The sequence below is a fragment of the Cheilinus undulatus genome, linkage group 1 (assembly GCF_018320785.1).
Source record: "Cheilinus undulatus linkage group 1, ASM1832078v1, whole genome shotgun sequence".
Classification (NCBI taxonomy): Eukaryota; Metazoa; Chordata; class Actinopteri; order Labriformes; family Labridae; genus Cheilinus; species Cheilinus undulatus.
Genome location: NC_054865.1, coordinates 46,992,863 through 47,019,808, shown reverse-complemented (window position 1 = coordinate 47,019,808; position 26,946 = coordinate 46,992,863). Strand labels below are relative to the sequence as shown.

Below are 26,946 nucleotides of genomic sequence, written 5' to 3'. Positions count from 1 at the left end.
AAAACAAGCATTTCTTTCTGTTAACAAACTTTTTAAAGGTCACATAGTATGCCAAATACACTTTTTCAGGCTTTTCTAGCAAAAATATTTGCCCCTGACCTGTCCACAATCTCCCCAAGTATCAGAAAAATCCATCCCTCTGACTCTGAAGACTGGAATTTTCTTATTCAGTACTCTGTTTCATCTTAATGTCTGAGGAAAGTACAGAGCTGACATTTGCAACAGCTTAAAATTACGTGTCTAAGGCGGGAGTCGAGTGTACCTATAGAGAGAGAAAAAAATTATGGACTGGCAATAAAAGGCTATTATTTGGACATTTATCAGACAAGTGTTTTCCAAACAGACCTAAAGAGAAAATGAGTAATTATGTTATGAAAATACATGAAATCTGGATATCTTCAAGAAATTAAAACAATCATGTTGATGGTCCTGTGAGGTTTTCTGTGGTAGTAAAATTAATTTTGTGATTTATAAGCACCTGCCTAAGGACTACAGTTAAAACTGATGATCCTGATATTTGACATTACTGCATATTGCTGATGATTTAATTAATAGGTATTCCTTTTTTTAATAAATTCAGTCAGTAAACCAAGGGACACAAGTTAACAATAGACAAATACATTTGGTCCTAGATATTTACCAAGTTCTTTATGAGTGAAAGAAACCCAAATTTGAACCAAATTAAGTTTTCACATACTTTATAGTTACCACATTAGGTAAAATTGCTTTATTTAAACACTGCTTACAGTCATTTGACCAACCAGTGTTTTAAGAGCTTCTTCAGAGTGACGTTGTATTCGCCTGCTTTGTGGTGTGACCCTGAGTTTTTGTGACTGTTAACTTTTTCCTCTTTCAGACCGTAATGAATGCATTGAAAGCCCTGGTGTATGCAGTCCTGGTCAGTGCATCGACACGCTGGGAAGCTTCCGCTGCCTGTGCCCCAACGGCTTCAAAACAACAAGAGACCAATCCATGTGTGTTGGTAAGTTTTGGCTGTGGTTTTATCAGTTTGACTCTGACGTGAGTGATGTGGTTGCTCTCCCAATGAGACTGTGCCTATCCTCTTTGGTTTCAGATGTGGACGAGTGTGAGAGACAACCGTGTGGAAACGGGACCTGCAAGAACACAGTGGGCTCCTACAACTGCCTCTGCTACCCTGGCTTTATCAACTCACACAATAGTGACTGCATAGGTTGGTGAATTTACAGTAGTTATTATGTAATAGAAGAAGCAAAAGAGCTTTAGATTTCAAGTGATAAATTATTGTTTTTCCATTGATCAGATGTGGACGAGTGTTTGACACAGAGGGGCTTGTGTCGAAATGGGCAGTGTGTGAACACCGTGGGTGCCTTCCTCTGTGTGTGCAATGACGGCTATGAGCTCAGTTTAGACGGCAGAATTTGTACAGGTAAGGAACGGCCATATTTATTACTTCTTCAAAGTAAATCTGAATGTAATGATCTACGCTACATTTCAGCTTCTTTCATGTCTTTATTTCTCAGATATCAATGAGTGTGCAGTGAATCCAGGCACATGCGGTGCAGGAACTTGTCTGAATCTGGATGGCTCTTACAGGTGTATCTGTCCGCCTGGCTACTATGTCCATGAGGAAACCTGTGAAGGTACAGCAGCCAAAAGCTGGCCCTGTCTTTGTCATGCTCAATAAACATAAGCAAAACATAGAAAGACACACAGTACTTATGTCATAAAAATCTGCACACTATTTAATCTCAGCTCAGGCATAGCAGGGGACCTGTGCACTGTTCTTGTGGCAGCTGTTTATGAGTTTTAGACTACTTTAAGTGAATGGAAACTAAAACTTCAAGACATTTTAGTCCAGTTTACTCAATAAAAGGTCCTCATATTTTAGTCTTTACTTTTTGTCGAAACGTGTTCTAACTTCATAGGACATTTGAAAATTATTATAAATGTAACACACTGTGGTCATATCGTGAATGATGGACTTTCGTTTGTAGATTACTTTCACAGAAGGGAGGGGGTCTTTTATTTTTCATACCAGTCTGGCTGCAGACTGCAGATCTCTCTGTTACTGTGAGACGCCGTGTCTGACACAACATAAGTGCTGTAATTTGCTGGTACAATGCTTATCAAGTTTCAGATTCTTTTTAATTCAGCCTCATTCATAGACAAAGTCTGGCAGTTACATTCTTGAAATAGCCATGTTGCAAACATTAAAGACTAAGCAACATTTCAAAAAGGATATAATATTTAAGCTAAATAGCTGCTTTATTAACATTATTAACATTATTAACATTATCTACGCAGCTAATGAAGTAATGTAGCTAACAAAGCTAACAATAGGTTTGTTTGTATGCATAGGCTTCGCAAGGTTAAGCTACATTTGCTACACAGCTCTGCCATTAATGTTGCTTACACAGCTAATGAAGCCTTGTAAGCTACCATAATAATGTTGCTTGTGTAGCTAATGTTAGCTTCATTAGCTTTAGTTTTATCTATGTTTGCTACATAGCTATCTACGTAGCTTAAGCAGCTAATGAAGCAACTGAAAATAAGTTAGCATGTTTTCATGGAGGACAAGCTTTTTTCCTGTTACATTTTGTAATCCGGTTCTGCGGGTCATGTTTTTAACTTTTAACTTTTGGTATCCTAATCCTTACCTTAACCCTTGCCCTGACTACAGTTTAATCCAATTTCATTTTGAGATGTTTCACGTGTATTTATGTTCTGATAGATGTGGCGTCTCACAGTTATGATCTGCGAGAGGGATCTGAGGGTCTGGAGACGGCCTTGGTTGGGCCTGAGTAGCTTTCAATAATGACTTAAAAATTTAGCCTATTAAAAAGTGCAAGGACTTTTTTTGTGAAATGCAAATATTTTGAGGACTTTTTGTCATAGAATAATTTTTTTTACTTTTTAGTTCCCAAGAGATGGGATAAAAAAATTGTCCAAAAAATATTGTTTACTGTGTGTCACACATAAAAGTCTTTCATTTGAATTCCATTTAAGTTTTTCCTTTTTAAATTCAAGTGACGTTACTGCAGCACACATATTCTTAGAGCAGGGTTCAGGAACCTTTTTGGTTGAAAGAGCCATTTTTGCCCATATCCCCTTCCAGAAAATCCTTGAAGAGCCACAAAATATATTTGAACCTTTTAATGAAGGTGACGCGGTCAGTTAGCCTAAGTCTTTATCTATCGACATAGCTGACTGAGCAAAGGTATGTGGCCATCCATTGATATGTTTGATCTCACTGATAACTTTCCACTTAGTAGTTATTCTAACCTGGCATTTTAATCATAATTTTCATTTTGATGCATTTATGGATTTAGAACTACAATGGAAACAACTGTGTACACATTTTTATAATTTTATCTATAAGTGCTATTATCAGCAAGGGATTATTTATTTTTATCCTTAATGATACTGATATAATCATTATCATTACTTCTTTATTCATCCGCACAGGCCTCTTACACCTGCTGTCAGACAGTTACAGGATATACATACAGGATATTGTAGTAGCCCACTGTTAACCTACAGATGAAATCTTCTCCACTTCATCTCCTCTCTTTATGCTGCTGTCTGTCTGTCTACGTCACATAGCCACTGAGTCACAGACTTCATCAACAATACAGTTAGAAGGTCAAAACGGAGCAATCACGATAATCACTCCAAATATCCATGAGAGAGTAGATTTAGCTGTTTACAGCCTTTCTCTCTTTGTGAGTGACTCATGTCAGCCCTGTGGACAGCGCTACATTAACAAACATGATGTTTTCAGCTCAAACATCAACAATCTGATCTTTTACAGCACAAATGCACACTCATACACAACCTTGCATTCATTGTATGGCAAGGATATTTAAATAATAATTAAATTTATCAGTCTTCTGAATGATAATATTGACTCACAGCAGCAGAGAGAATAACAATAAAACGTGAGCTTACCTATTTATTTTGCTCTAACAGCCCTCTGTTGATCCCTTGGCCTCCTTTCTCTCTTTCTTTACCTGACTGAAGCTGTTAAGTGTGAACTTGTATCAGTTTTTCATGCTGTTTTTAATGTTATCACCATTCATATTCTCCGCTGACACTACTTTTGTCCGACGGACGCACCGGTTTAGTATGAAACTTGTCAAAGTTTATCGCTGTTTTCACATTCCGACCTTTACCCTCTTGCTAAACCTGATTTCAGATATTCAAAACTTGACTTGTGTGATGAGCACAAAACTCCTGCTTCAGGTGTTATTTGTGACAAGACTGCGTCCAGACCTTCGTTCCCAAGACAGGAAATCGCCAGTATGTGCTGCGCCATAGAGGCACAATATGACCTGTATTTAAGTTGATAAGATAGGTTGAACTGTAAATATAAAGTTAGAAGTGAATGAAAGAGCTACATTTTGGTTTTTTTGGATAAAATATACAAAAATATCTCAATATATCATTACAAAAATATTCTTCGAATGTTAAAAAAAAAAAAGAATTGGCACAGCTGCAGAGTGCCACTTGAGAGGGGATGAAGAGCCGCATGTGGCTCCGGAGCCACGAGTTCCCGACCCCCGTCTTAGAACCAAGGTTGTTCTGAAAATTAGGATGTTTGGAGCTCAACTGTGTACCACAGGGTCGATGTTTTGCAAGCTTTTTGAGACAATAGGTATGCGCTAGACAAACAAGTTAAAAATAGCCAAGGGTTCACAGGATTAATTGGACTTAATACTAAGTTTGGGAGCATCAACCACATATTTTGTGAACAAGAATGAACATGATGAATGCACAGAAGCAGGAGCTGATGTTATGTATCTGGCAGCCACTGTGTTTTATCAACCAATGGTATAGCTGCTGCATTTTTTGTTTAGTTTGATGCAAATACTAGTGCTGATATTTACAGAAGCGATGAAACCTACCTAACAGCTCATGCTGTCTGTCCTGCTGCTCTGCATATGAACCAAGCAGCAACCTCCGGTCCTGAAAAATGAAGCCAATGCGGAAGTGCAAAAAATTGCAGTACCACAAGTGTCCACTAGAGGCTGGCTGCAGGAACATCAGAAGTCCCGTCTGGACACATGTTAAACAGGCGGTTTTGACACTAGAAATAAACTGGTTTACAGCCTGGTTCAAAACACCATACGTGTCTCATTAGCTAGTGTCTTATTGTGCTCTCACTGTACGGGGGGTGATTTTTTTTTTGTGCCATGATCATTTGGATTATATTTAGGATGAAAGCTGATTGGCACGTCTCGTTTGATTGACAGATAGCTTGGCAGGCTCTGTTTCTGTTAACCAGAATGCTAGCTAGCAGGCTGACAGGAAGTCGCGCTTAGTGGGCGGGCCGTTAGGTTGATCCAAAGTTTGGTTGAGACCGCGATTTCAATATGGAAGCCTCCACGGATTGGCTTCAAGAGCCGTTTGAGTCTGCATATTGTAAGCAGATGACTGACGTCACACGGGGTTTGTCCAATTCTTTCTACAGTCTATGATATGAACAGACACATGTGGACTCTTCCTCCTCTCTCACCTCTGCTCATACACACAGAGGGGAAATATCAAGGATTTTGAATGTCCAACAGCCCTGCTCAAACATTTTAATATCATCTTGTCTCTTATTTTTCTTATGTCTTTTGTCAAAGATCTATTTTTTCTTGTCATTGTCTCGTCTTGCTCAAGGGAAAAACAAGGTTATTGACAAACATTTTTTGGTATATAGTTAGTTGACCAAATTTACACTGGATCCATTCCATGCATATAGACACCCGTACATGCATAAATCTCAGCTTAAACTTCTTATATGTAAAGAAAGAGAACTAATTACTTCTAGGCCTCCTATGTCTTGCTGCTACAAAACCCCCCTCCTCTCCCTTTCACACTAGGGAGTGGGTCCGAGCCAGGACTCTTGGATTGTTTATACAGTGGGACTGATGAAGAGATATTCGGCAGACTTCAACACATTCCTGCTTTGCGCTCCGTTCCTGGAAGCAGGGAGGAACAGTATCAGATTCTCAGCATCAATTACAGCAGCAGCTGGTCATTGTGATGAGGGAAAACGTGACATGGAGGCTATTCCAGATAAAACGCCCTTTATTGAACTATGTATTAGTTGGATTTGATTCTATTTTATCACAGTCTCATAGACCATGACGTACCGTTATGATTTCATCCCTGCAGCTCTGACAGTAGTTCAAAAAAAAAAAATTAATGTCAATGAACTGTGCAGGGTGGAACTCTGATGGTTCAAATTAGAAGCAGATTTAAAAATTTGATGAGGTGGTTGATATTGTTTTTCTCTGTGTCAGATATTGATGAGTGCTCCCAGTCTCCTGAGATCTGCACATTTGGAACCTGCTCCAACACTGAAGGAAGCTTCACCTGTTTGTGTCCCGAGGGTTTCGTGGTCTCTGCCTCTGGACGCAGATGTTTAGGTAATCTTGTGTGAGTGCGTTGGTGTGAAAGAGAGGGGGAAAGCGGCTATGAAACTATCTTGTGCATGAAGTTTTAAGTGCAAAGTGTAAATACAAGTGTATCTGTATAGTCTGTCTCTGAGTGTTTGTGGAGACTAAGCAGCAGCAGTGGTGTGAGACATTTCCTGCTTTTTCATGATAGCACACTGTGTTCCAGCTGGTTCTGCTGCTGCTGCCGCCTCAACAAGGCCAGGGGTGGCTCTGAACAGATCACTTTTCCATTTCCTCACTGGTGTGTGTGCGCTAATGTATATGTGTGTTTTTTGGGCTGGGTGGGGGAGCGCTGGGTCCTCCGTTAGGGAGTTCCCTCTCTGAACACTGAAGTGATGACATCATCAGCTCAGAGAGGAGGTTTACAGTTTGCATTTCACTCCTCTGTCCAGTGTCTGAGGGTGGGAGGGATAAACACGTGAAGATGGGTGGAGGGCTCAGCAACATGGGCGGTAAAAGAGACAGATTCTCTGACAAAGACAAACCCTGTCCCATTTAGAAAACCATTTATGGGTCAACATGCACTAACACAAGTTTTTTATTTTATATTGGAGCTGTTTTGTCATCTCTTGTGGACTGCAGGAGCTGGGAATCAGTCCCCTGACCCTCTGACCTTCAGGTTGAGAGACAACCTGCTCTACCTACTGAACATCAGCCATTAACATATCACTTTAGCTGGTTGATTCGGGGGGGGGGGGGGGGGATATAGTAAATCAGTCAAAAGGTGCATTTTGACTAGAAGAACCTCCTTTTTTTTAGTACTTTTAGATCCAGGAACTTCTTCTCAAGGAACAAGATGGTTCCTGTGGCCAACTGTTCTCTGGTTAGGCAAATCAGGCATCCTGATACAGCCAGATTTCAGGAAGACAAAGTAGATCAGTATCATTATGTGCTACCATATCTTTTACTAATACAGATTTAGATGCCAAGGATCCAATATTTCAAAGAACAAAATATATTTTTTGGATATTTTTATTACAAATTGTATTCGTAGTTTCAATTCAAATTGGATAATACATGTATAATATATGTAATTATGATCTTATCAAATGTCTGTGTTGGTTGTCAGTCATCAGGGTTATCCAAAGCTTGATTGAGAAACTGGATGAGGTGAAGGTTTTTGATGATGTGTCACCCCTCATCTCAAAGGCTTAAGGCTTTTTTTAATATAAACCTAGCACAGAAAGTAAGGACATTTGTGTTTGGTAGATTGTTTCTTTATTGTAACAGTGTTTCTTGGCAATAAGTCTTATACCGTTGAAAGGCCTGTTTATATCCCTTTAAATGGTGCCACATCTGTAAGGAACATGCATTTGTGGGATGAGCAGCAGAGCTTAGTATTTGGGTTGTGTCCATGAAAAATGTGCCAGATCTTCTCTGCCAATGCCAAACAGCTAAAAAAAGTCTAAAGAAACAAGACGTACAGTATTAGCAATTTACCAATTAATTCATTTAACAAACAAGAGCCTCAGTAGCATGTGGAAGAACCATACACAGTCACAACAGCCTGGCACCTCTGCCTCATGCTGGTCACCAGCCTTATCGTACACTGCTGTAGGATGGCATCCCCTTCTTCAACCAGCATTTGTCACAAGTCAGTCAGTGTAGTTATGTTGGTCACTCTGGAATGAACAACACACCAAGCTGATCCCACAAGTGTTCAATGGAGTTGAGGTCAGGACTGCTGGCAGGCCATTCCATCCACTTTACTCCCAAATTTTAGAGGTAGTTTTTGATAAACCCCACTCTGTGGGGTGAGCGTTGTCATCTTGGAGGACAGAGTTCGGTCCCAGACTGTGGAAATATGGGATTGCAACTGGTTGTAGAATCTCTTCTTGATATCTTTGGCATTGGCAGAGAAGATCTGGCAAATTTTTCATGGGCACAACCCACATACTCAACTCTGCTGCTCATCCCACAGATGCATGATCCTTACAAATGTGGCACCATTTAACATGTAAATAAATAGGCTTTTCAACAGTATAAGATTTATTGCCAAGAAGCATTGAGACAACACAGTAATTTACCAAACACAAATTCCATTAATTTTTGTGCTATTTTTATGTTTTGAATTTATTTTTGTGCCTTTTATGCCTTTATTGATAGAGGAGGACAGTGCTTAGAATCAGAAACCGGGATGGGAGAGTGCAGGAAAGGAGCCCAAGATTCCCATGAGCCGAGCGACCACTAGGCCATCTGCTTGCCCCCAAGGGGTTAAGCTTTACTGACTTGAGAAATTCCCTTATTGGCCATTACAGTGCTAATGATCTGGGTGTAAGAATGGTTGGCAGAGCTGTTGACCAGTCAAAATTGTTAAGCACTGCAGCTCTCACTTAGTTCCTAAAATAAAGAACTACCCCGATAAGCACTGGCCTTTAAGGGGTAGAATTTCTACCCCAGGACTAAAATGTCAAACCCGATTCCTGCATGTGAAAACAGAGTTCCTCAAAAGGTTCCATGTTCCTGTGAAAAGCTCTTGCAGTCAAAAAGCACCTGCAGTATGGATGTCAAGAGTGACTAGTTGTTTGTAGAAATAACAGTGAAAGCACTGACGTAGGTCACAGTAACACTGACAACAGTACAGGTACATGGTTAAAATGATAATATTAATTTCATAATGTATTCCGGGAAGCTACACCTACTCACAGGGAAACACATGATGTTATGATACAGCTCTGTTGGGTCTCTCTGAGTTGTGGTTTGGCTGCAGGTTAACTGTGGTTCAGCTGAACCCATGCTCATTTTTAAAGGGCATTCAGGTCCAGTTTAGCACACCAGCTGTGTTTTAAATCACAGCAATGCCAGTTATAGCGGAACTGCTTGGAGACAGGGTAACAAACAATCCAATATATGCTTTATTTATTCTTTAAATGAAAACCATTGATTATTAAAAAGAAATCTTGGGTAAGAAAAAGGCATTGAGGATGACATGAAACATTGCTCCCTGGTTTGAGTCATACTTTGAGTATTGCAATAACAGTATGAGGTATGTGTCTTAACCACTAGACCACTAGGACTCCACAATTAATTATGTGTTTTAAATTATAATGTTGTAGAGGTTTTGGAAATTTCCATAATTATCACCATTAAACCATAAATATCTGTCACCTAAATCACATTTCTGTCACCTCTCTCAGACCACTTTTTATCTTAGGGTTGATTTATTTAACCTTATTTTTCTAGCTATGATTTTGTTGTCTGTTTATTTCAGCATTGTATTTCATCTGTGGTTTTGAAAAATAAGAAGCTTCAATATTTTAGGGGGGCACATTGAACATTTGAACATTTGTATCATATATTCAGGGTCATAAACTACAAAAGAGGAAAGACATCTACACGTGCAGATGCACATGTGCATGCACTCACACACACTTGCTCAGCAGCTGTGCACAAAGCACCATAAATCTCTTTGCGGAAAGGCTGACAAATCAGTTTCATGGAGGAAAGTAACATGACACTCTTTGACATTCTCCTCAAAGCACCAGGTGTTCATGTATGTGATCCTTGCCTCTGCGCCAGGTGTGTGTGATCTATGGCGGTCAGAAAGCTTATTTGTGTTGAGTTCAGTGAAGGCCAGAGCTAGCAGGAGAGCACAGCCATATGCTTCTCATTACAAGTAAGGGCCTGCCTCATTCAGGAGGAACAAGAGCCTTCAGAGAAAGAGAGACTGGCAAACTCTGATCACTGACCAGAGCTGATTAGATCACCTTTTTTCACAGCTACAAATACTTTGCTGACAAAATAGATTAAAAAGAATTGAAAAATGAATAAAACTGTATCCAAAGGGGAAAATGCATATTCCCAAAATGTGTCGTCAGGGCTGTTGTTACAGTGTCATTTTTGTCATTGTAAAGGGTGTTCTGGTTGAGTTCTCTGAGGTACAGTATGCAATTATACTTTTGTTTCCATTGTCAAAAGTTTGGAAGGGTAGCAGAATAACTTACCAGTACTGTCCTACTTTTGGAAATTTGTTAGGGTACTATTACGTACCTATCAGACTATCACTTCCAGAGTATCAGCACTATAATGAATAAAAAACTAACAGTGCAATGTTTTGTAAGGATCTGAGCAGATTTTCTCCCTCATTTTATCCTAAACATGCTTTGAAAGGAAGCAGTGATTTACTGCTATCTTAAAAATCCAGCCAAAGATCTTAAATCTAAGCACATTGTAAAGTGTATTCGTCTGATTTCTTCTTAAAATAGCCAGCTACACACGTTTTAAGCCAATGTTGCTATTAAGTCTAGGTAAACATTTTATTTTAGGATATAGAAAGGAAAAATAGGTCATATTTATGTAAGCACCTTGAAATGAGATCTGCAACATAAACAACTTAGTATATCTTATTCTAAGATACTCATCAAATAAATTTTTCTTGCCCCATATTGTTTCAGGCAGATTTCTTTATTCATCACTAGCAAATCTGTTTTTAAAATAAGATTTTTATATGGACATGGGAGGTAAAAGCAGCTTAAAATAAGCAGAGGTGGAAAAAGTACACGGCTATTGCTCTTAAGTAATAGTACAGTTCCTCTTGTTAAATTTACTTAAGTACAAGTAAAACTACTGATAAATAAATGTACTTATGTAAAAATAAAAAGTATTGAATAAAAAGTTTACTTTAAGTGCTGAGAAGATACTGAAGAGTTGTAAAATATATTTCTTTATTGGCAATAACAAGAGAATAGATGTCCAACCAAGCTGTTCAGGTAAAGTCACACCTCTGTGATAAGGTAAAATACAAAGAAAATTGACACTTATATTTAATCTAATATAAATTCAAATTAAAAACTTTAAAAGTTCCTAGATTGGTACACACGGCATATAGTTAAACTACTCATTTGAAAGTGTTTAATATTTTAGAATATAACAGAGCTCAGATAACTCTTAAAAAATCTGTGGTAAGGGGGTCTCCTCTGGCAAGAACAAAGCAGAGTGTTAACCTCATAGCAAGAAGATGCATCCTGATGAAGAAGATGGTCTTTGCATCCTTTAGGAACACCTAAATTCACTGGTGGTAACTAACAGTGGATAACTTCACTCATGGTGCAAACGTGTCTTGTATCAAAACCAAAAAAGTTTGTTTTTTAATTTACTGTGAAACCCAGCAGCTTCTCTGCCTCTGATTCTTCTTCATCGTTTATTTTTTTCGTTTCTCTTTCATGTTTCTAATTGTTCTCTGTTTGTTCTTTAATTTTCAGATGTCCGAGTGAACTACTGTTATACCAAGTTTGAAAACGGTCGGTGCCAGGTTCCAAAACCTCAGAACACGTCAAAGGAGGTGTGCTGCTGCACTGGGATGCCTGGTCAGGGCTGGGGAGACCCCTGTGAAATCTGCCCTACTAAAGGACAGGGTGCGTTCCCTTACTGGCCATACACTCAATAAATAAACCATGGAAATGATATGGTGACCTGCTGACACATAGGCCATAAGGTCAACAAATACATGATGTAAATTTTATTTGTTGGTGACTTTTTTTCAATGTTCCAGAGGCGTATCGTCTTCTCTGCATCAATGAGGGATATCAGACGATGAAAGATGACCATAAAAAAGGTTTGTGTGTCATTGAATGAACATTTTCCTCCATGTCCCTTAAAGTTTTGCTTTTTATTCACAATATGAGGGTGTGCTTCAATTAAGCAATCTCATGTGGAGGGGGAATGATGTTGTAAGAATAAAAGCACTACTGTGATTTGATCATAGTTCACTGCCATAATGATTTTCAGTCCAACATAGTAGTTCCTTCACGGTTAGAAAAACATCTACACAGTCTTGTACCTTTGCCTTTTTCTCCGTTTCCAAATGTGGTTTGTGTACCGAATCAATTGTCTTATAGTCTCAAGTATTCTGAAAACTGATAAGTTGGTTTATTGAAATAAGAGTCTTGTGAAATGTCAATGAAAAATTTGATTGGGGAAATTTATTTTCAGAACCAGAGTTCCCTAAAAAGATTTTAAGATCTATAATCAAGAAATATTACTGGACTGATGTTGTACTGAATTTCAGCATTTTGGTGATTTGCTTGTGCTGGAGTGAGTGATACACACAGTGAAAAGATTCAGTGATGTTGTTCTCCTTATCAGCATTATTAGAATGCTTCTTTTCCAATCAGAATACTCCGTCAGAACTAACTGTTGATTTATTTCAGATGTTGATGAATGTCTGAATGACCCCTGCACAAACGGCCAATGCATCAACACTGATGGGTCTTTCCGCTGTGAATGTCCTATGGGATACAGGCTGGACAGTACGGGAGTCACATGTGAAGGCAAGTTTACAGACTGTTTTATCTTTCTGTCAGTGCCTCTTCCTCTCTTTTTTCTTTTCTCTGACGTACTCGCTCACTGAAACATTAAAGTCCCTGTAAAGTGATTAAAAAAAATATCTGTTTATAGGTTTGTTGTTTGACAGGCCAGTGTGTTCTGAAACACCAGACCAAATTTCAGTCATGAAACACTCTCTCTATTTATAAAATTAAACTTCAAAATCATGAAAAGTGAGGCAGTAAAATCTGCACTAGGAGGGTGTGGGCGTGTCAGTTGAATGACCAGAAACCACACTCCCACTCACGAGTAATACAGTCCTCTCAAATTTTTAAAAAATGCTACAACCAGACTAGAAGCATCATTTATCTGCACTATTGGACCTGTCAGCTCTCTGTGTCAGCCACCAGAGAAGCCATGAAATTTATGTCATGACAGGCAGACAGTTTAGAGCTAAAAAGCCTCAGTTTCATTTTCTCATCCTGTATTTAACTCTTTATGTATTCCTTATAACTCATTTTCTGAGTTAGGTGAAGTTATCTCTCTCTCTTGGTTATGAGACATCTTTGCTGTTAAGATGCTAATGAAAGACCACATTTCCTGATGTTGCTCTTCAAAACAAGTCTTCAATGATGATTAGCGTTTGAGGCTTTTATTGTGACAGACTTGGCTGGAATAGAACATGTCTACCATCAGATACTTTACTAAACTTTAGCACTGAGATGCTAACAGACAGGAACTGTGGCTGCTTTGAGAGAGACAAAGCCCCAGCCAGCTACATTTAATCATCCAGGCCTAATGACAAGTGAAATATGGACTAAACACACCTTTGTTGACATTTTTTCCTGCTGCATCTGGTTGAAGTAAAAAAATAGACAACCACTCCAGCAATTAGCCAGCCCCCTGACCTTACTGTGAAATGTGAGATACAGAAGTTCGGGATCAAATTTACTGTTTTCTGGCACAAATCTCTCCATTATAATACTTTTAATGACCTGTGGGCCACTGCAGCTGATAGAGTCAGGAAATTTACCTCACAGTGAACAAAAACACAGCATTTGATTGGCTGTTAACTTTTGATTAAGGCAGTGACATCAGCTAGCAATAGACTGTATTGAGATGAACTGCTCATTGATTTCATATTGTTGTGGCATTAGAGGGGTGGGGTTATTGACCATAGGGACCGGTGACATGGAGGGTTCACATATTTGCCCTGCTCAAATAACACCCAGCCAGGAAGAGGTGAACAATTTTCTAACGGTCTAAATCAAAAATTCAGTCACGTGTACATCTCAGTCTTTTCACATGTGTACAGCAGCCTTATTCTGTCATATCCTGTGTTAACTCTTCACAGACTTTAATGTGTTAGATAATGATCCATGGTTACATGCTTTATTGGATTTGTGCAACTTTTTTTAATACAGACACCAATGAGTGTGAAGTTGGAAATCCCTGCGGCAATGGCACATGCACAAACGTCATTGGTGGGTTTGAGTGTGCATGTGACGACGGCTTCGAGCCTGGACCGATGATGACCTGTGAAGGTATGTGAAGTTATACTTGCAGTATCACACCCATGATGCTGTTTCTGAGTTCTTATTTCTCTGTTATGACTTTTCATTGTTTTTCTCTCTCTCAGATATCAACGAGTGCGCCCAGAATCCTCTGCTGTGCGCCTTCCGCTGTGTTAACGTGTTGGGTTCATATGAGTGCAAATGTCCCACCGGCTATGTGCTGCGAGAGGACAGGAGGATGTGCAAAGGTACCTCAGTTGAATGACTCCCTCATACACTCCGCTTCATAAGCCGCGGTCCATTTGCTGGCAAGTGTTGGTAGAAAATAAACCAATTACCTCATGGAGACATGGCCCCATCCATAAAGTTACATAACACACTATCTCTGATCCTCTGTCTCTGATGAACTTAAAACACTCTCTGGAAACAGTAACTGGCAGAGTCACTGTTTACACCTCCGCACTCTCAGATAGCCGGTTCACCATGGAAACGGTTGTATTTGGAGGGAAGTGCAGAGACAGGAGGAACTTCTCCATATCTGTAGCCTCACTGTTTATATTAGAGCTCCAAACACGTCACCGGCCCTCTTACTACACGTCTGTTAGCACTACAGAGCTCAGTGTTAGGATTAAAACTGTGGAGTGCTGTTTAAGTGTCTGTGTTACATCACTGCTAAACTCACGTGGATTTCTTTTGACTTGTTTGTCTTCTTACTCTGCATAATGTTTCTTTTTTTCCAGATCAGAACGAATGTGAGGATGGCATAGATGATTGTGCCAGCCGAGGCATGACCTGTAAGAACCTGATTGGTACATACATGTGCATCTGCTCTCCTGGATACACTCGTGCACCCGGTGGGGATGGTTGTATAGGTAAGATCATCTGGTTTTCTATTATACCAAATAACAGACAATCAGTCTAGTTTATCTATCTAATTCTTTCCATTTATTTGCATGGAATTATTTTTTCTGGTACTTACGTACAAGTAAAATAAACACAAAACCCAAACACACAGCAAAGAGCCCAAACACAGAAGATCACATTAACAAAAATAAAATCCACATAAATAACCCAACCAAACCCAGAGCCATCATGAGAACCATTGTAAGAAAGCAGGCAATACAGTAACCCAGCAATATTACCTGAGACCAGGGTGACCAGGAAATGTAGGATGATTCAGCAGAAAAATAGAGATAAAACAATAGAAAGTGATCAAATCAAATAAAAACATAGTAAAGCAATACAACGTTTTTTTCATTACTTCATTTCATTTTTCATTTTGCTTACACTTTCTGCCATCATGCTTTAAAATTTTGGAACCAGATTGGGTCGAATTTGACCCACAAAGCAATGAAAGCATACAATTGTAGGAAGATAAACAACAAAAAATTAAAAGATGTGAAAGACTATAAATGTAAAGAGCTATTCTTATTTAATACAGCTACTGTAAGGAATTTTAGGGTTAGGTTGATTTTTGGCACCACCTGTAGGCAAAGTTGCACCTGTTATCTGTTCGTTGATTTTGTTTTGCACAATTTAAATAGTGTTTTCAGACAAGAATCTCATCTTGTTTGTTCTTAAAAGCTAAGTGTAGTATGTATTGTGGACATTTGCTGTGGAAATTTAAAACAAGATGCTGTTTCTTTTGCATGCTGTAAATTAACTCATCTGACATGTAACCCAAAATATCAAATTTAGTTTTGCCACTTTCACCGTGAATGTTTGTTCTCTGTCTTAGATTTGAACGAGTGTACAGCCAAACCAGGAATCTGTAAGAACGGCCGCTGTGAGAACACAGTAGGAAGCTACCGCTGCAAATGTGACACCGGATTTAACGCTAACCCAACACAGACTGAATGTATTGGTATGTACATGTCATTTTTAAGAATATATATATCCACTATAGTCTTTGTTCATCAATCTACTGTTCTCTAAGTGTGCTTATTGAAATTAGGACCCATTTTTGATCATAATGTGCTGTGTCTTCTCAGCCTTATAACTTAGCTTTTCTGTAAATTAAGTTTATGTAATTGTGTCTTTTTATATTTTAACTTTTTTTTCTAGCATTAAATGTTGGAAGGGGATATAATGACGAGATAGAAAGATAATACCAAAAGCTAAAAGAAGTTTAAATAACCTTCGAGGGTCACAAATTTTTCACTTTTAAGGTATGGGTTTTGATTCTTATGTAGTAAATATGCTTCTCCCCCAGTGGTTGAAATCTTTGACAAAGTAGTCCCGTCCATCCATCACAATCCAGGACTACTCTTAGTTCCCTCTGGATGTCGGAAACCTCATCCTATCTCTAAGGCTGAGCCCAGCCACCCTCCAGAGAGAACTCGTTTCAGCCGCTTGTTTCCACAGTCGCATTATTTTGGTCATTACCCAGAGTTCATGACCACAGGTGAGGGTTTAGAGGTAGATCAGCTGCTAAACTGAAAGCTTTGCCTTTTGGCTCAGCTTCACCACAAAGGTCCGGCACAACACCCAGTACTGCGGACACTACACAAATCCGCTTGACAATCTCGTGCTCTCTTTTACCTTCACTGTGAGCAAGACCCCTAGATACTTGAACCCCTTCACCTGAGGCAGACTCACTCCCCACTTGGAAGGAGCAATCTTCCATTTTCAGGCAGAGAACCATCGCCTCAGACTTGGAGGTGCTGACTCTCATCCCGAATGCTTCACGCTCTGCTGGAAACCATTCCAAAGCCTGCTTAAGGTCTCCAACTGAGGAAGTCAATGGAACCACATCAGATCGAAGTGGAAACCCTCCTCCCTCTAGCTTGCCTTGAGATCCTGTCCATGAAAATCCCAAACAGAACCAGAGAAAGTTGGCAGCCCTGGTGGAGGCCAACACGCACCAGGAACATGTCCAAATTTGTGCTGAGAATTCAGATACAACTCTCACTTTGGTTATACAGGGACCTGACGGCTTGCCGCAGCAGCCCCAGGACCCCATAATCTTGCAGTACCCCCCTCATGACCCCCCGAGGGGAGCGATTATAAGCCTTCTCCAGTAGCCTGACAGAATAGTTGTCAAGGGCTTAACATAACAAAAAATAGTTCCAGCAATTCAAAAGGAAGTCACATACTTTTGACCTTAATATTTAAATAGATATGATTATATCTGGGCCAACCAGAAGGAATCAGTCTACACTGTCAGTCCTCACTGTCTCTTTTGAACAAACATGTCTGTTACTGTAAAGATAGGGCAGAGGAAATCCTTTCAAAGCCTTCCTCCCTAATCTAAATATATACTTTTGGAAAGCATGATGTGTTGAACATGGTGTGAAAAACTCCAGCTGAAAATGGTGAGAAAAACTCCTGGGAGACTCAGTAAGCGCTAAGGTCCTCTGACTATCTTGCTCCTTACAGACAGTGGTGATAGAGCAGTGTGGGTTATCTGTACATGTCTGGTTCTCTGAGGTCCGGTCCTGTCTGGGTGGTTTGCTCTGATTTCCTCTGACCCACCTCTCTGTTGTCTGTTTGTCTTGCTCTCACGTTTTTCTTCCTCTCTCTTCCTTGCCCTGCAGATAACCGCCAAGGCTTATGTTTCACTGAAGTCCTGACCACTCTGTGTCAGATGACCTCCAGCAACAGGAACAAGGTGACCAAGTCAGAGTGTTGCTGTGACGGAGGCAGAGGATGGGGCACAAACTGTGAGCTCTGCCCTCTACCCGGGACCACCCAGTACAAGAAGATGTGTCCTCTGGGACCTGGGTACACCACGGATGGCAGAGGTATCTTACTCTTAAGCCTTTTTTTAAACATGCACTTTTAATCATTTGTAGGGCAGGGGAAGTTGCCCCTAAAATCTTCATGAGTTGTAGAAATATCCAGTAATGCCATCATGTCTTTTACGTAAAGGCTGTCAACAACTACTGATGAGGTAACAGGAAGTTGAAGGGTCGTCCCATTTCGTAGAGAAGGATTTTCCCACTACCCCGGACAAGAGGGCTCTCTAAATCATGGGGATGGGATAAATGTCAGAAATGGGACTGAGCCTGACTCTAAAATGTTTTTGCTAGTATCTCAGTGCTGCTTTTATTTGGACATAGTCACAGCAACAAAGACAAGCATAGAAGAACCTACTTGCAAGTAGAAAAGAGTGGGAAGCAGCCTCACTGCATGCACAAAGATGGCACCAGTTGCTCACTGATAGCGTTTAATAAGAAGAGGACCACTCCCATTGGCTCTCTTGAGGCAAAATTTCCCAGAATATTTGCTGTTGAGCTCAGACTCTAGCTCACACAAGAGTTTAAAAAGGGGCCATTTGGAAAGAGTGTGGTTGAAAGTCTCTCTTTGAAATTTCATGAATTTTTCAGAAGTTTTGTGACTGTTTAAAAACTCCATTAATTGGATTACCGTAAATCCTACAATAAAGACAGGTAGTAAATTGTTGCTTGGCAACAAAGTATGGTCAGTGTCATGACATGATCGATTAATTGATGTTATATTGATACATCAATTTGTTGATTAATTATCCAATCAGATCAATTGATAGTCAAAACAAAGTTTAAATTTTTATCACTTTTTACTATCCATTCTTTGCCTCTGTTAACCGAGGAACTTTTAACCCATAATCCCCACTTCTTGCCTTTTTTCCTTTGACCCATTTTAATTCTGGTCCAAGAAAAGGGGGTAACATTTGAAGAAGGCATTATATTACAGTGTAAATAACTTTTAAGAAGTTGTTGTAAAGTACGGTTATCACAGCTTAACTTTACATTGGACCATGATTTTGCTGACCTTCATAGGCCCCCAGTTTGGCTGGGCCCCAGAAAGCCCCCCTGAAAACTCAGAGGTCCAAAACCACAGCTCAAAGTACTTAACTTTTCCAGTTTGATAGTTTTCTCCTAGCATAAAAGTACTATTGTTTTTTTTTCTTGAGTAGCTTGCAGAAGAAAGAGAGAGTGATTTTGAAAATCTTCTTTGATTTCCATTAGGCTGAAGCATCCACGTTTGCAAGCTTGCCTGCAGAAAAACATTAAATCTTTGATATCAGCAGATAAAACCCAGGATACAAGCATAAAATTCAAACTGATCCCTAATATAACAATACCTTTATTAGTATCAGACCTCTAACAGGCAGTGTCTTTAATGGGAATGGTCCTCATTAACAAACTTAAAGTATTGCACAGTAAAAAATGATGTATTAACTCCACAGGTCCTAGTCCGTGTGAGCCAATATTCTGCTGGAAACCCATCAGATGATAGTTGCCTAAGAAGTTTGACATCAATTGTTCTGCTTAGTCAATATGTCAGCTGCAATTTGTACACATGGAAATACTAATATGGCTATGTAAATCACCAGTGTTGGGTGTTAAATTAGCAGATGTTTGTCATCTGATATAATCAGTTTTAAAGTATTTATTTAAACTGACAAGGTAAAAATCAATTCCTTGCACATTTCTTGATGCTTGACAAGACTGATGCATAACTAAATGCGAACAGAATAATTTTCCCCTAAGGTTGAGAGGAATTAGGGCACACAGCTGTTATTCACTTTTGAAATCCAGGTCTTGGCAGATTTTTCTCTCAAAGGAACGCCGGCTTTAAAGCATACACTCCTATTCCCTGTCTGTGAATTAACTTGTAATTCAGTAGTGATGAGTAAATCTGGATCTTACGATCCTTGTTTCTGTCCAGATATTGATGAGTGTCGCGTGATGGGGAACTTGTGCAAGAACGGTCAGTGTTTCAACACTCTGGGCTCCTATACCTGCACCTGCAAACCCGGCTACACCAATGACATCACCGGCACACTGTGTGTGGGTAAGGCATGTTTTCACCTACGGTACTTAATCTTAATAGACTCTTTTTCTTCCATTTCTATCCCCCGCTCTCATTCCTTCTGTCTAGTAAAGAGGTGAAACTTCGTGGGTGGACAGCCCACACACTCCCCTAAAAAATGCAGCCTGAGTCTGTCTGTCTCATCATCTCCCCTTAAGGAATTCCTGGCGACAGGATCAAACTCTGCCTTTCTCTCTGTCTTTCACTCTTTCTGTCTCACTCTCACTGTCTTCCTCTCTTTTTAGATGTGGATGAGTGCATACAGGCACCAAAGCCTTGTAACTTCATCTGTAAGAACACAGAGGGAGGCTATCTCTGTTCCTGCCCCCGTGGATACATCCTACAGGAAGACGGAAAGAGCTGCAGAGGTGACATGCACAGACTGAAACTCTCTCTATGTCAACATTAAGCCTAATTGTTTTAGTTGCGTGCTTTAGGGGGCTTCTCTTCCAGTGACTAGCAGCAGGTACTTGGCTGTAGGCCTGCAGACAATAAAGTTTAAGTTGAAGTTCCTGCTTGACTTAGTTTCCAGGTTAGAGCAGCTGCAGTGCTGAGTGGGCCGGGCCCTCTGCCAGCGTTCTGCTCACTGTCTCAAGATGCTCCATTCGGACTGCTGTGTCCACATGCACGTGCTAGCTCTTGAACGTGTACCCTGGATCCGGGGCCTGTGACACACTGCATCTGGCCTTGTTGCTGTTTATCAGGCTTGTTTGTGAGACTAAACAAGTGAGCACACAGTGTTCAGTTTTTAAGGCCCTCTTTCATCTTAATTTACCACAGTTTAAATTTCCCCCTCTACCGTCCCCCTCCGCGTTTCCGGCGTCTGGTTCGTTTGCAGTTCATTTGTAGGTCAGTGCCTGTAGAAGGACTGGAATTTGACTCAGGGAAAAGATCAGCCCCCATACAGTAGTTCACGCCGTGATCTGACACACATCCAACCCCAGTATCTTAAAGCAGTTTTAGCTTGCCTGTTTTCTGTTATTTAACGGCTTCTGTTTTTCAGATCTGGACGAGTGTTCGACCAAACAGCACAACTGTCAGTTCTTATGTGTAAACACCATCGGTGGCTTCACCTGCAAGTGTCCTCCTGGCTTCACCCAGCATCATACTGCCTGCATTGGTAAATTAACACTCACAGAACATTGAATATATACTGCACATCTGAGTATTTTTCTCTAAACAACCACTATCCCCAAAGAGTGAGATGTTAAATAAGACTAATAAATATAACAGAAGAATAAGCATTTTAGCATTCATCAAAACCAATGATAAAAAGTGCTTTACAATAAATAAACAAGAAAAAAACAACATTAAGAAATAAAATAGGAAAACATGATAAAACTGTAGACTGTATATAAACATGGAGGTAGTGTGAGAGACTTTTAAAGCCCATCAATGGCAGTAACAATACTGGAAATGCTTTATTTTAGATTCATTTTAAGACATTTATGCTTTTATCATAGACAGGACAGTAATTAAAGCCATTAAAGACTAGAGATAGAGAGAATCTACATCCTTGTTTTTGTACATTTGTCTAATTAAAAACGTGGAAAATAAAATCATCATTCTAATACAACAATTCAAATCCAATTTGCAGTACGAACCTAAATGATTGCAATGAGTTATTTTTTAAAAATGAATTCCTAGTGTAATCCACCAAATATTGTGTTCATAATAATAATAATTTTAATTGATTTATTGCTTGGTTGTTGAGAAATACATAGGATGAGGAATAATAATTGCATATTAAATTTCAATTGCAGCCCTAGTTTGAAACCAACTTTCAATTAAACTGAGAAAACAGCAAAAAGCATGAGTGTGGCCTTTTAGTGAACAGCCACAACATACGGTACCTTCCTGTCAAGAAGATCTGCCATGCCGCTCTTTAAGGATAACTCATTCATAAAATTATAACAGATGACACTAGCCTGCCACTAGTGGCCACTACAGCTCCAGTTAATGGCTACTGCCATGCTGCTATAATGTGCTTTAACCTGAATGCAAACCCATCGTATCTCAGTTGTATCTCACCCATAGTATCATAGGAATAGCGGGGTTTAGCACTCTTCTGATCTTGAAAATGGGGAGAGCGTTTTATACCAGCTGTGTTCAGTTAAACTCACAAATAACAAGCACTGAGTGATAATAGTCAACACAGGAATACAGACGTTAACATGAAAAGAGGCTCAATGGCTGGAGCTGCTAGCGCCGCTAACATTAGCCACATTTACATTGCATGGCTGCTGTGATTCCTTCTTAAATAATTAGTGCTTAATTTTGACTGTTTCCAAAGTTTGTTTTGACTCAACTAGCCAACTAAATGCAAATTAGTTTTGTAGATTTACCCAGGAACATTGACACTTCAAAAGTGTTTTAAAGGAACAAACAGATGTAGCAACTGCAAGTGAAGCCCGAACAACACCAGTGCTGTCAGACATACATCCACTGGGTTGCCCCCATTATTTTCAATGAAAAAATCCACACTAGCGGTGGCCAGGCGCACCTGGACATGACGCACTACACCACCTTACTCCACTCTTCTATTCCCAGTGTTCTCCTGAGGGAACAGGTGTGCAGTTTTGTACATCCTGGCTGCCAAGCAGCAGTACTGTTTGAGAGCACTTAAGAAGTAATTTAGCATCTTCTGTTTGAGGTGTAGAATAAGTCGGATGCCTTGGCAGCCAGTGAAATACCACTGCTCTCATAATTTTCTCACTCACCTGGTGAAGTGGGGAGGTGAGCTACAAGCATGCTCTCACTTCTAGTATCAAGCACCTGGCCTGGCAGTGATTGCTGGAAACTTGACTGGTGACACTGTGCGCCAGTCTGTGCTAGGAGCAGCACGTGAGGCGCATCATATGCCGCCACAGTGCCGGTGTGGTTTGGGTGTTGTATTTTGAGGTGGAAATGCTCAGAGTTGCATTCATGGTGTCATTTAACTTTAACATTATTAAACTTTACTTCCATAAATATTTACTTTGTTTCAAATTCACGCACAGTTTTCACTTTTAGTGTGTATTTTCCCAGCCCCACTCATAAAGACCCTGGCACGCCCTCTGGTCTAACCTTTGCTCACTGCTGTTCAAAATTAATGGTCCGGCTGATATCGCACTGATCTTATTAGGCCAGTCTGGTCAGGAGTCATGGCAGCTTAGTATTGCTCTGTTATGGAACTTTGCTGAGGATCGCCATGACGACCACAAGCTTTTTTTTTTTTTCCAGACCATAAAGCAGCTCCCATGACCTCACATTAAATCAGGGACAGGAAACCCTCAGTTTTAGCTTCAAGAGTATTCCCAGGCAAATGACACAGAGTAGGTGTGGATGTGATTTTTATATAGGAGTTAGTGCCATAGAGGTGATGTAACACACTCGTTTGAATCATACATAAAGTTTAGTGTGCTGAATCCTATACTGCTTACTGGCATAATCATCACTATTGAACTAAAAACCGTTTCTGACATGTTTTAAATACTGTCTGTTTTTTACTGATGGGACCTGCCCCTTAGTAAATAAACACCTGCACAAGTCCATAGGTCCAAATTATTTGTTGCACCAAAAATTGGTGTGTGAGCTGTTTATTGAGATGCACCTTTATAACCCATGCCTGCCCAGGTGCATTAATTGGCTCCGCCCCTCTCTACCTGAAGGCAACCTGGAGAGAGAGAGAAACAAGATAGCAGGAGGAGCACTGACACAGGCATTGTCACAGTCCCAACTCTAGGAGAGAGTGTCTTCGTCTTTATTATAATGACCATTTATTTATAACAAGCTTTGTGTTGCTTAAACACATCATATGTAAGCCATTTACATCTCCAGGTGGTTGTAGGCCTTCCTCTATGCTTTTGTCCCACATGTCCAAATAAAAGATAAGAAAATCTGGAAGCACATTAAGGAAATGTTAAAATCTCTTCTGACTGTTAAAAAGCCCCATGACTGTTTGTAAAACAACCGATATTAAGAGAAAACAGCCTTCCCGCTCACCCCTTTGATTTTTGTTGCTAAACATTGTGGAGTTCTTGATTGTCTTCAGATTTTCAAAGATTCTTGTCATAACATGCTTGTCTTTAATTTAACTCCAAAATCAGGACTTGATGTTCTTTTACTGGGAAAAAATTGTCAGGGAAAATTTATTTCAGCTTCTGGTTTTCGATATTTTTTTTTTAGCATTTGGTCACTGGATGTTTGTTCAGCTCTGTGGGCAGAGCAGGCACTCGTGTGCAGAGGTGTGCACTAGTCACTGGATTGTTTACCATCCTTGGACCATTTGGTGCATGCTACCCCTCTCTCTTCCTGTTATTTATTGTCTCCTCAGCTGTACTGTTCAGAAAAGCAACGATTTACAGCAGTACTTCTAAGAGAAAAGAAAAAGAAAAAGAAAAAACTAAGAGAAAAATCGAATTGCGATTTTTCCCCCCAGTATTGCAACTATGATTTAATATCCAATTATTTTTGAGGTTCTTCATCTTATGTATTGTTCAGCAAACACAAGCAATAAATCAGTCATATTAAACCAGCACAATATAAGATAGATTAAACTAGGGATGAAAGATTCTGGCTCACACAGCAAATTTGACATTAGTTGCTTTACTGAAGGAGATGTTAATATTTTTTATTACATTCCTGCTTTGATTAAGAAAATCACATACATGAACAGGGAAAGTAGGATTATTGTAAACTATAATGAAAAAGACACTTAAATCTATGCGTAATGTGTAGAGAAAAAATGTCTGCTGCAGAAAATTGTTATAAAAATCAAATTTGCAATTAATTGCACAGCCCTACTTTTAACTCATTCTGGCCATTTCAGATTGTTTTTGTCACTTTTAACCCTTTTTAGCCACTTTTTGCCTATTTTTCATCTCTGTTAACCCATTTTGCCACTTTTGCTAAACCTGTTCTCATCCCTTTTTCTGCCCATTTTTGCGACCGGCCTTTTTTTTTTTTTTGCTTCTGTTGACCCAGTTTTGCCAATTTTCAATCCTATTTCTTCACCTCTTCTGACCAAGTTGCCACTATTTAGCCATTTGCCACTTTTTAAACCCTTTCCACCACATTCTCTGCCTGTTTTTGTTACTTTTTACTCATTTTTTACAATTAAAACACATTCATGTCATAGTTAACCCATTTTTTAACCCCTTTTTGCCCATATTATCCCGTTACCCCATTTCTGCCACTTTTAAACCTTTTTTCCACTTTCAACCCATTTTAATTCTTGTCTACATTTTGAACTAGAACTATACTACAACATAAATACATTTTACTTTAAAATTGTTGCTTTGATAAGAGTGGTTATATTTTGTTATCATAACCCAGCTTTACAATGGACCATGATTTTACTGACCTCTATTGGGTCCCAGTTTGGCTGGGCCCTAGAAGGCTCCCCGCTTATCCTGCTTAAGGGCGGCCTTGCTGGTGACAATCGCCAAAAATTCTACTGTAAATTCTTCTGCTTCCTTCCCAGTTTAAAGAATTTATCAGTGTCTTCAGAGACATTAATGCTACTTGGGAAGAGTTTGTCGGGCTACAAAGTACATTTCTAGAGATAAACATCAGGAAAGAGAGTTTAAGTTACTGAATAAAACAAAACAAAATAAACAGTGGCAGTCAATAAATTGTACTTTCTGACCCTACCAACACTTTTCTGTTACTGTTACAGTGTTTCAATGTATTTGAAGCAAAGCATTCACAGTGAAATTCCTTGTTTATGAAACAAAAATCTGATAAATTAAAGGTAAAAATTTAAGTGTCATGTTATCGTTGTGCAGGTGTCTGGTGGGCCCCTTAAGATTTTCGTTTCTCAGACTGGGCCTCAGCATACTGAAGTTTGGGAAAGCCTGGTCTAAAGGATAATCTTAAAAAAATAGGGCTATTTTATTGCAACACTCGTCAGTCAAATGTTCCTAATTACTCATTTTTTAAAGAGATGAAATCAGGAGGTAAGAGATTTTATTCCTAACTCCCTTGTAGATTGAGATGAATAACGCCAACAGTTCTCTGTGTCCTATTTTTGATACCAATCTCCACAAATCTGAAAAATGACTCACCAAATCCAAATCAGGATTATAATCGGCCTTTGTACAATGTTTCCTGTGTAACCCCTGTCTGAACCTTCCCTCCTTTCTGCGCAGACAACAATGAATGTGCATCGGACCCCAATCTGTGCGGCTCCAATGGTGTCTGCCAGAACACGCCGGGAAGCTTTAACTGCGAGTGCCAGCGGGGATTCTCATTAGATCCAAACGCACAAACCTGTGAAGGTCTGCAAACAATCCATTCAAAAACTCACTATTAGCTCATTCAGAACAAAAACACGCTCTTACTTCTGTCTTTTCTGTGTTTGTGCCTGACAGATATGGACGAGTGTGATGGAAACCACAGGTGTCAACACGGCTGTCAGAACCTGGTGGGTGGATACAGGTGCAGCTGTCCACAAGGCTACCTGCAGCACTATCAGTGGAACCAGTGTGTGGGTAAGTCATACCACTGCTCTTTTTATCAGCAAATATAAATTCTTTCCTTTAAGGGCATCCTGATGACTTGGTCAACAAAGTTTTCATCGTGCAGGATGAATGTGCGAGACTGCAGCTCTGCCTGGAGCCTTTTTTAAACAAGTTATCCATCCTTCATCTCTTTCCTGTCACTCTTTATATATAAATATGTGCAAAGTGTTTTTCCTTTCCCCTGAAAGCTCAACCCTTCCTTTATTGTGGTAAGGTCATGGGAAAAGGAAATGATATGTTAAAAATAAATGACTGATATCCTCCTTTAAACCCTGAAAAACGTCTGTGTTGTTTATAATACTATGTATGCACTCTTAATTAATAAAAAGAGACAAAAAACAGGAACTTTGAGGGCGACAAAAGAGACCCTGAGAAGCTTATGGAAATATCTGACTCTAACAGTACAGGAGCATGTTGAATCAGGAACACATCAAAAAAGAA

At 39.6% G+C, this 26,946-nt stretch overlaps 1 protein-coding gene across 1 annotated transcript in view; it reads left to right on the top strand.

Moving 5' to 3' along the window:
• fbn1 (fibrillin 1) overlaps nt 1-26,946 on the top strand; it is a 124,632-nt gene that overhangs the window by 92,669 nt on the left and 5,017 nt on the right. Inside the window, exons 46-63 of the mRNA XM_041794486.1 lie at nt 857-982; nt 1,076-1,192; nt 1,283-1,408; nt 1,503-1,622; nt 6,273-6,398; nt 11,630-11,782; nt 11,920-11,982; nt 12,578-12,697; nt 14,117-14,236; nt 14,332-14,454; nt 14,947-15,078; nt 15,945-16,070; nt 17,743-17,949; nt 19,859-19,984; nt 20,248-20,370; nt 21,006-21,122; nt 26,134-26,262; nt 26,356-26,475. Of these exons, the coding sequence (XP_041650420.1) occupies nt 857-982; nt 1,076-1,192; nt 1,283-1,408; nt 1,503-1,622; nt 6,273-6,398; nt 11,630-11,782; nt 11,920-11,982; nt 12,578-12,697; nt 14,117-14,236; nt 14,332-14,454; nt 14,947-15,078; nt 15,945-16,070; nt 17,743-17,949; nt 19,859-19,984; nt 20,248-20,370; nt 21,006-21,122; nt 26,134-26,262; nt 26,356-26,475 (2,274 nt within the window). The remainder of the gene's footprint in view (nt 1-856; nt 983-1,075; nt 1,193-1,282; nt 1,409-1,502; nt 1,623-6,272; nt 6,399-11,629; nt 11,783-11,919; nt 11,983-12,577; nt 12,698-14,116; nt 14,237-14,331; nt 14,455-14,946; nt 15,079-15,944; nt 16,071-17,742; nt 17,950-19,858; nt 19,985-20,247; nt 20,371-21,005; nt 21,123-26,133; nt 26,263-26,355; nt 26,476-26,946) is intronic.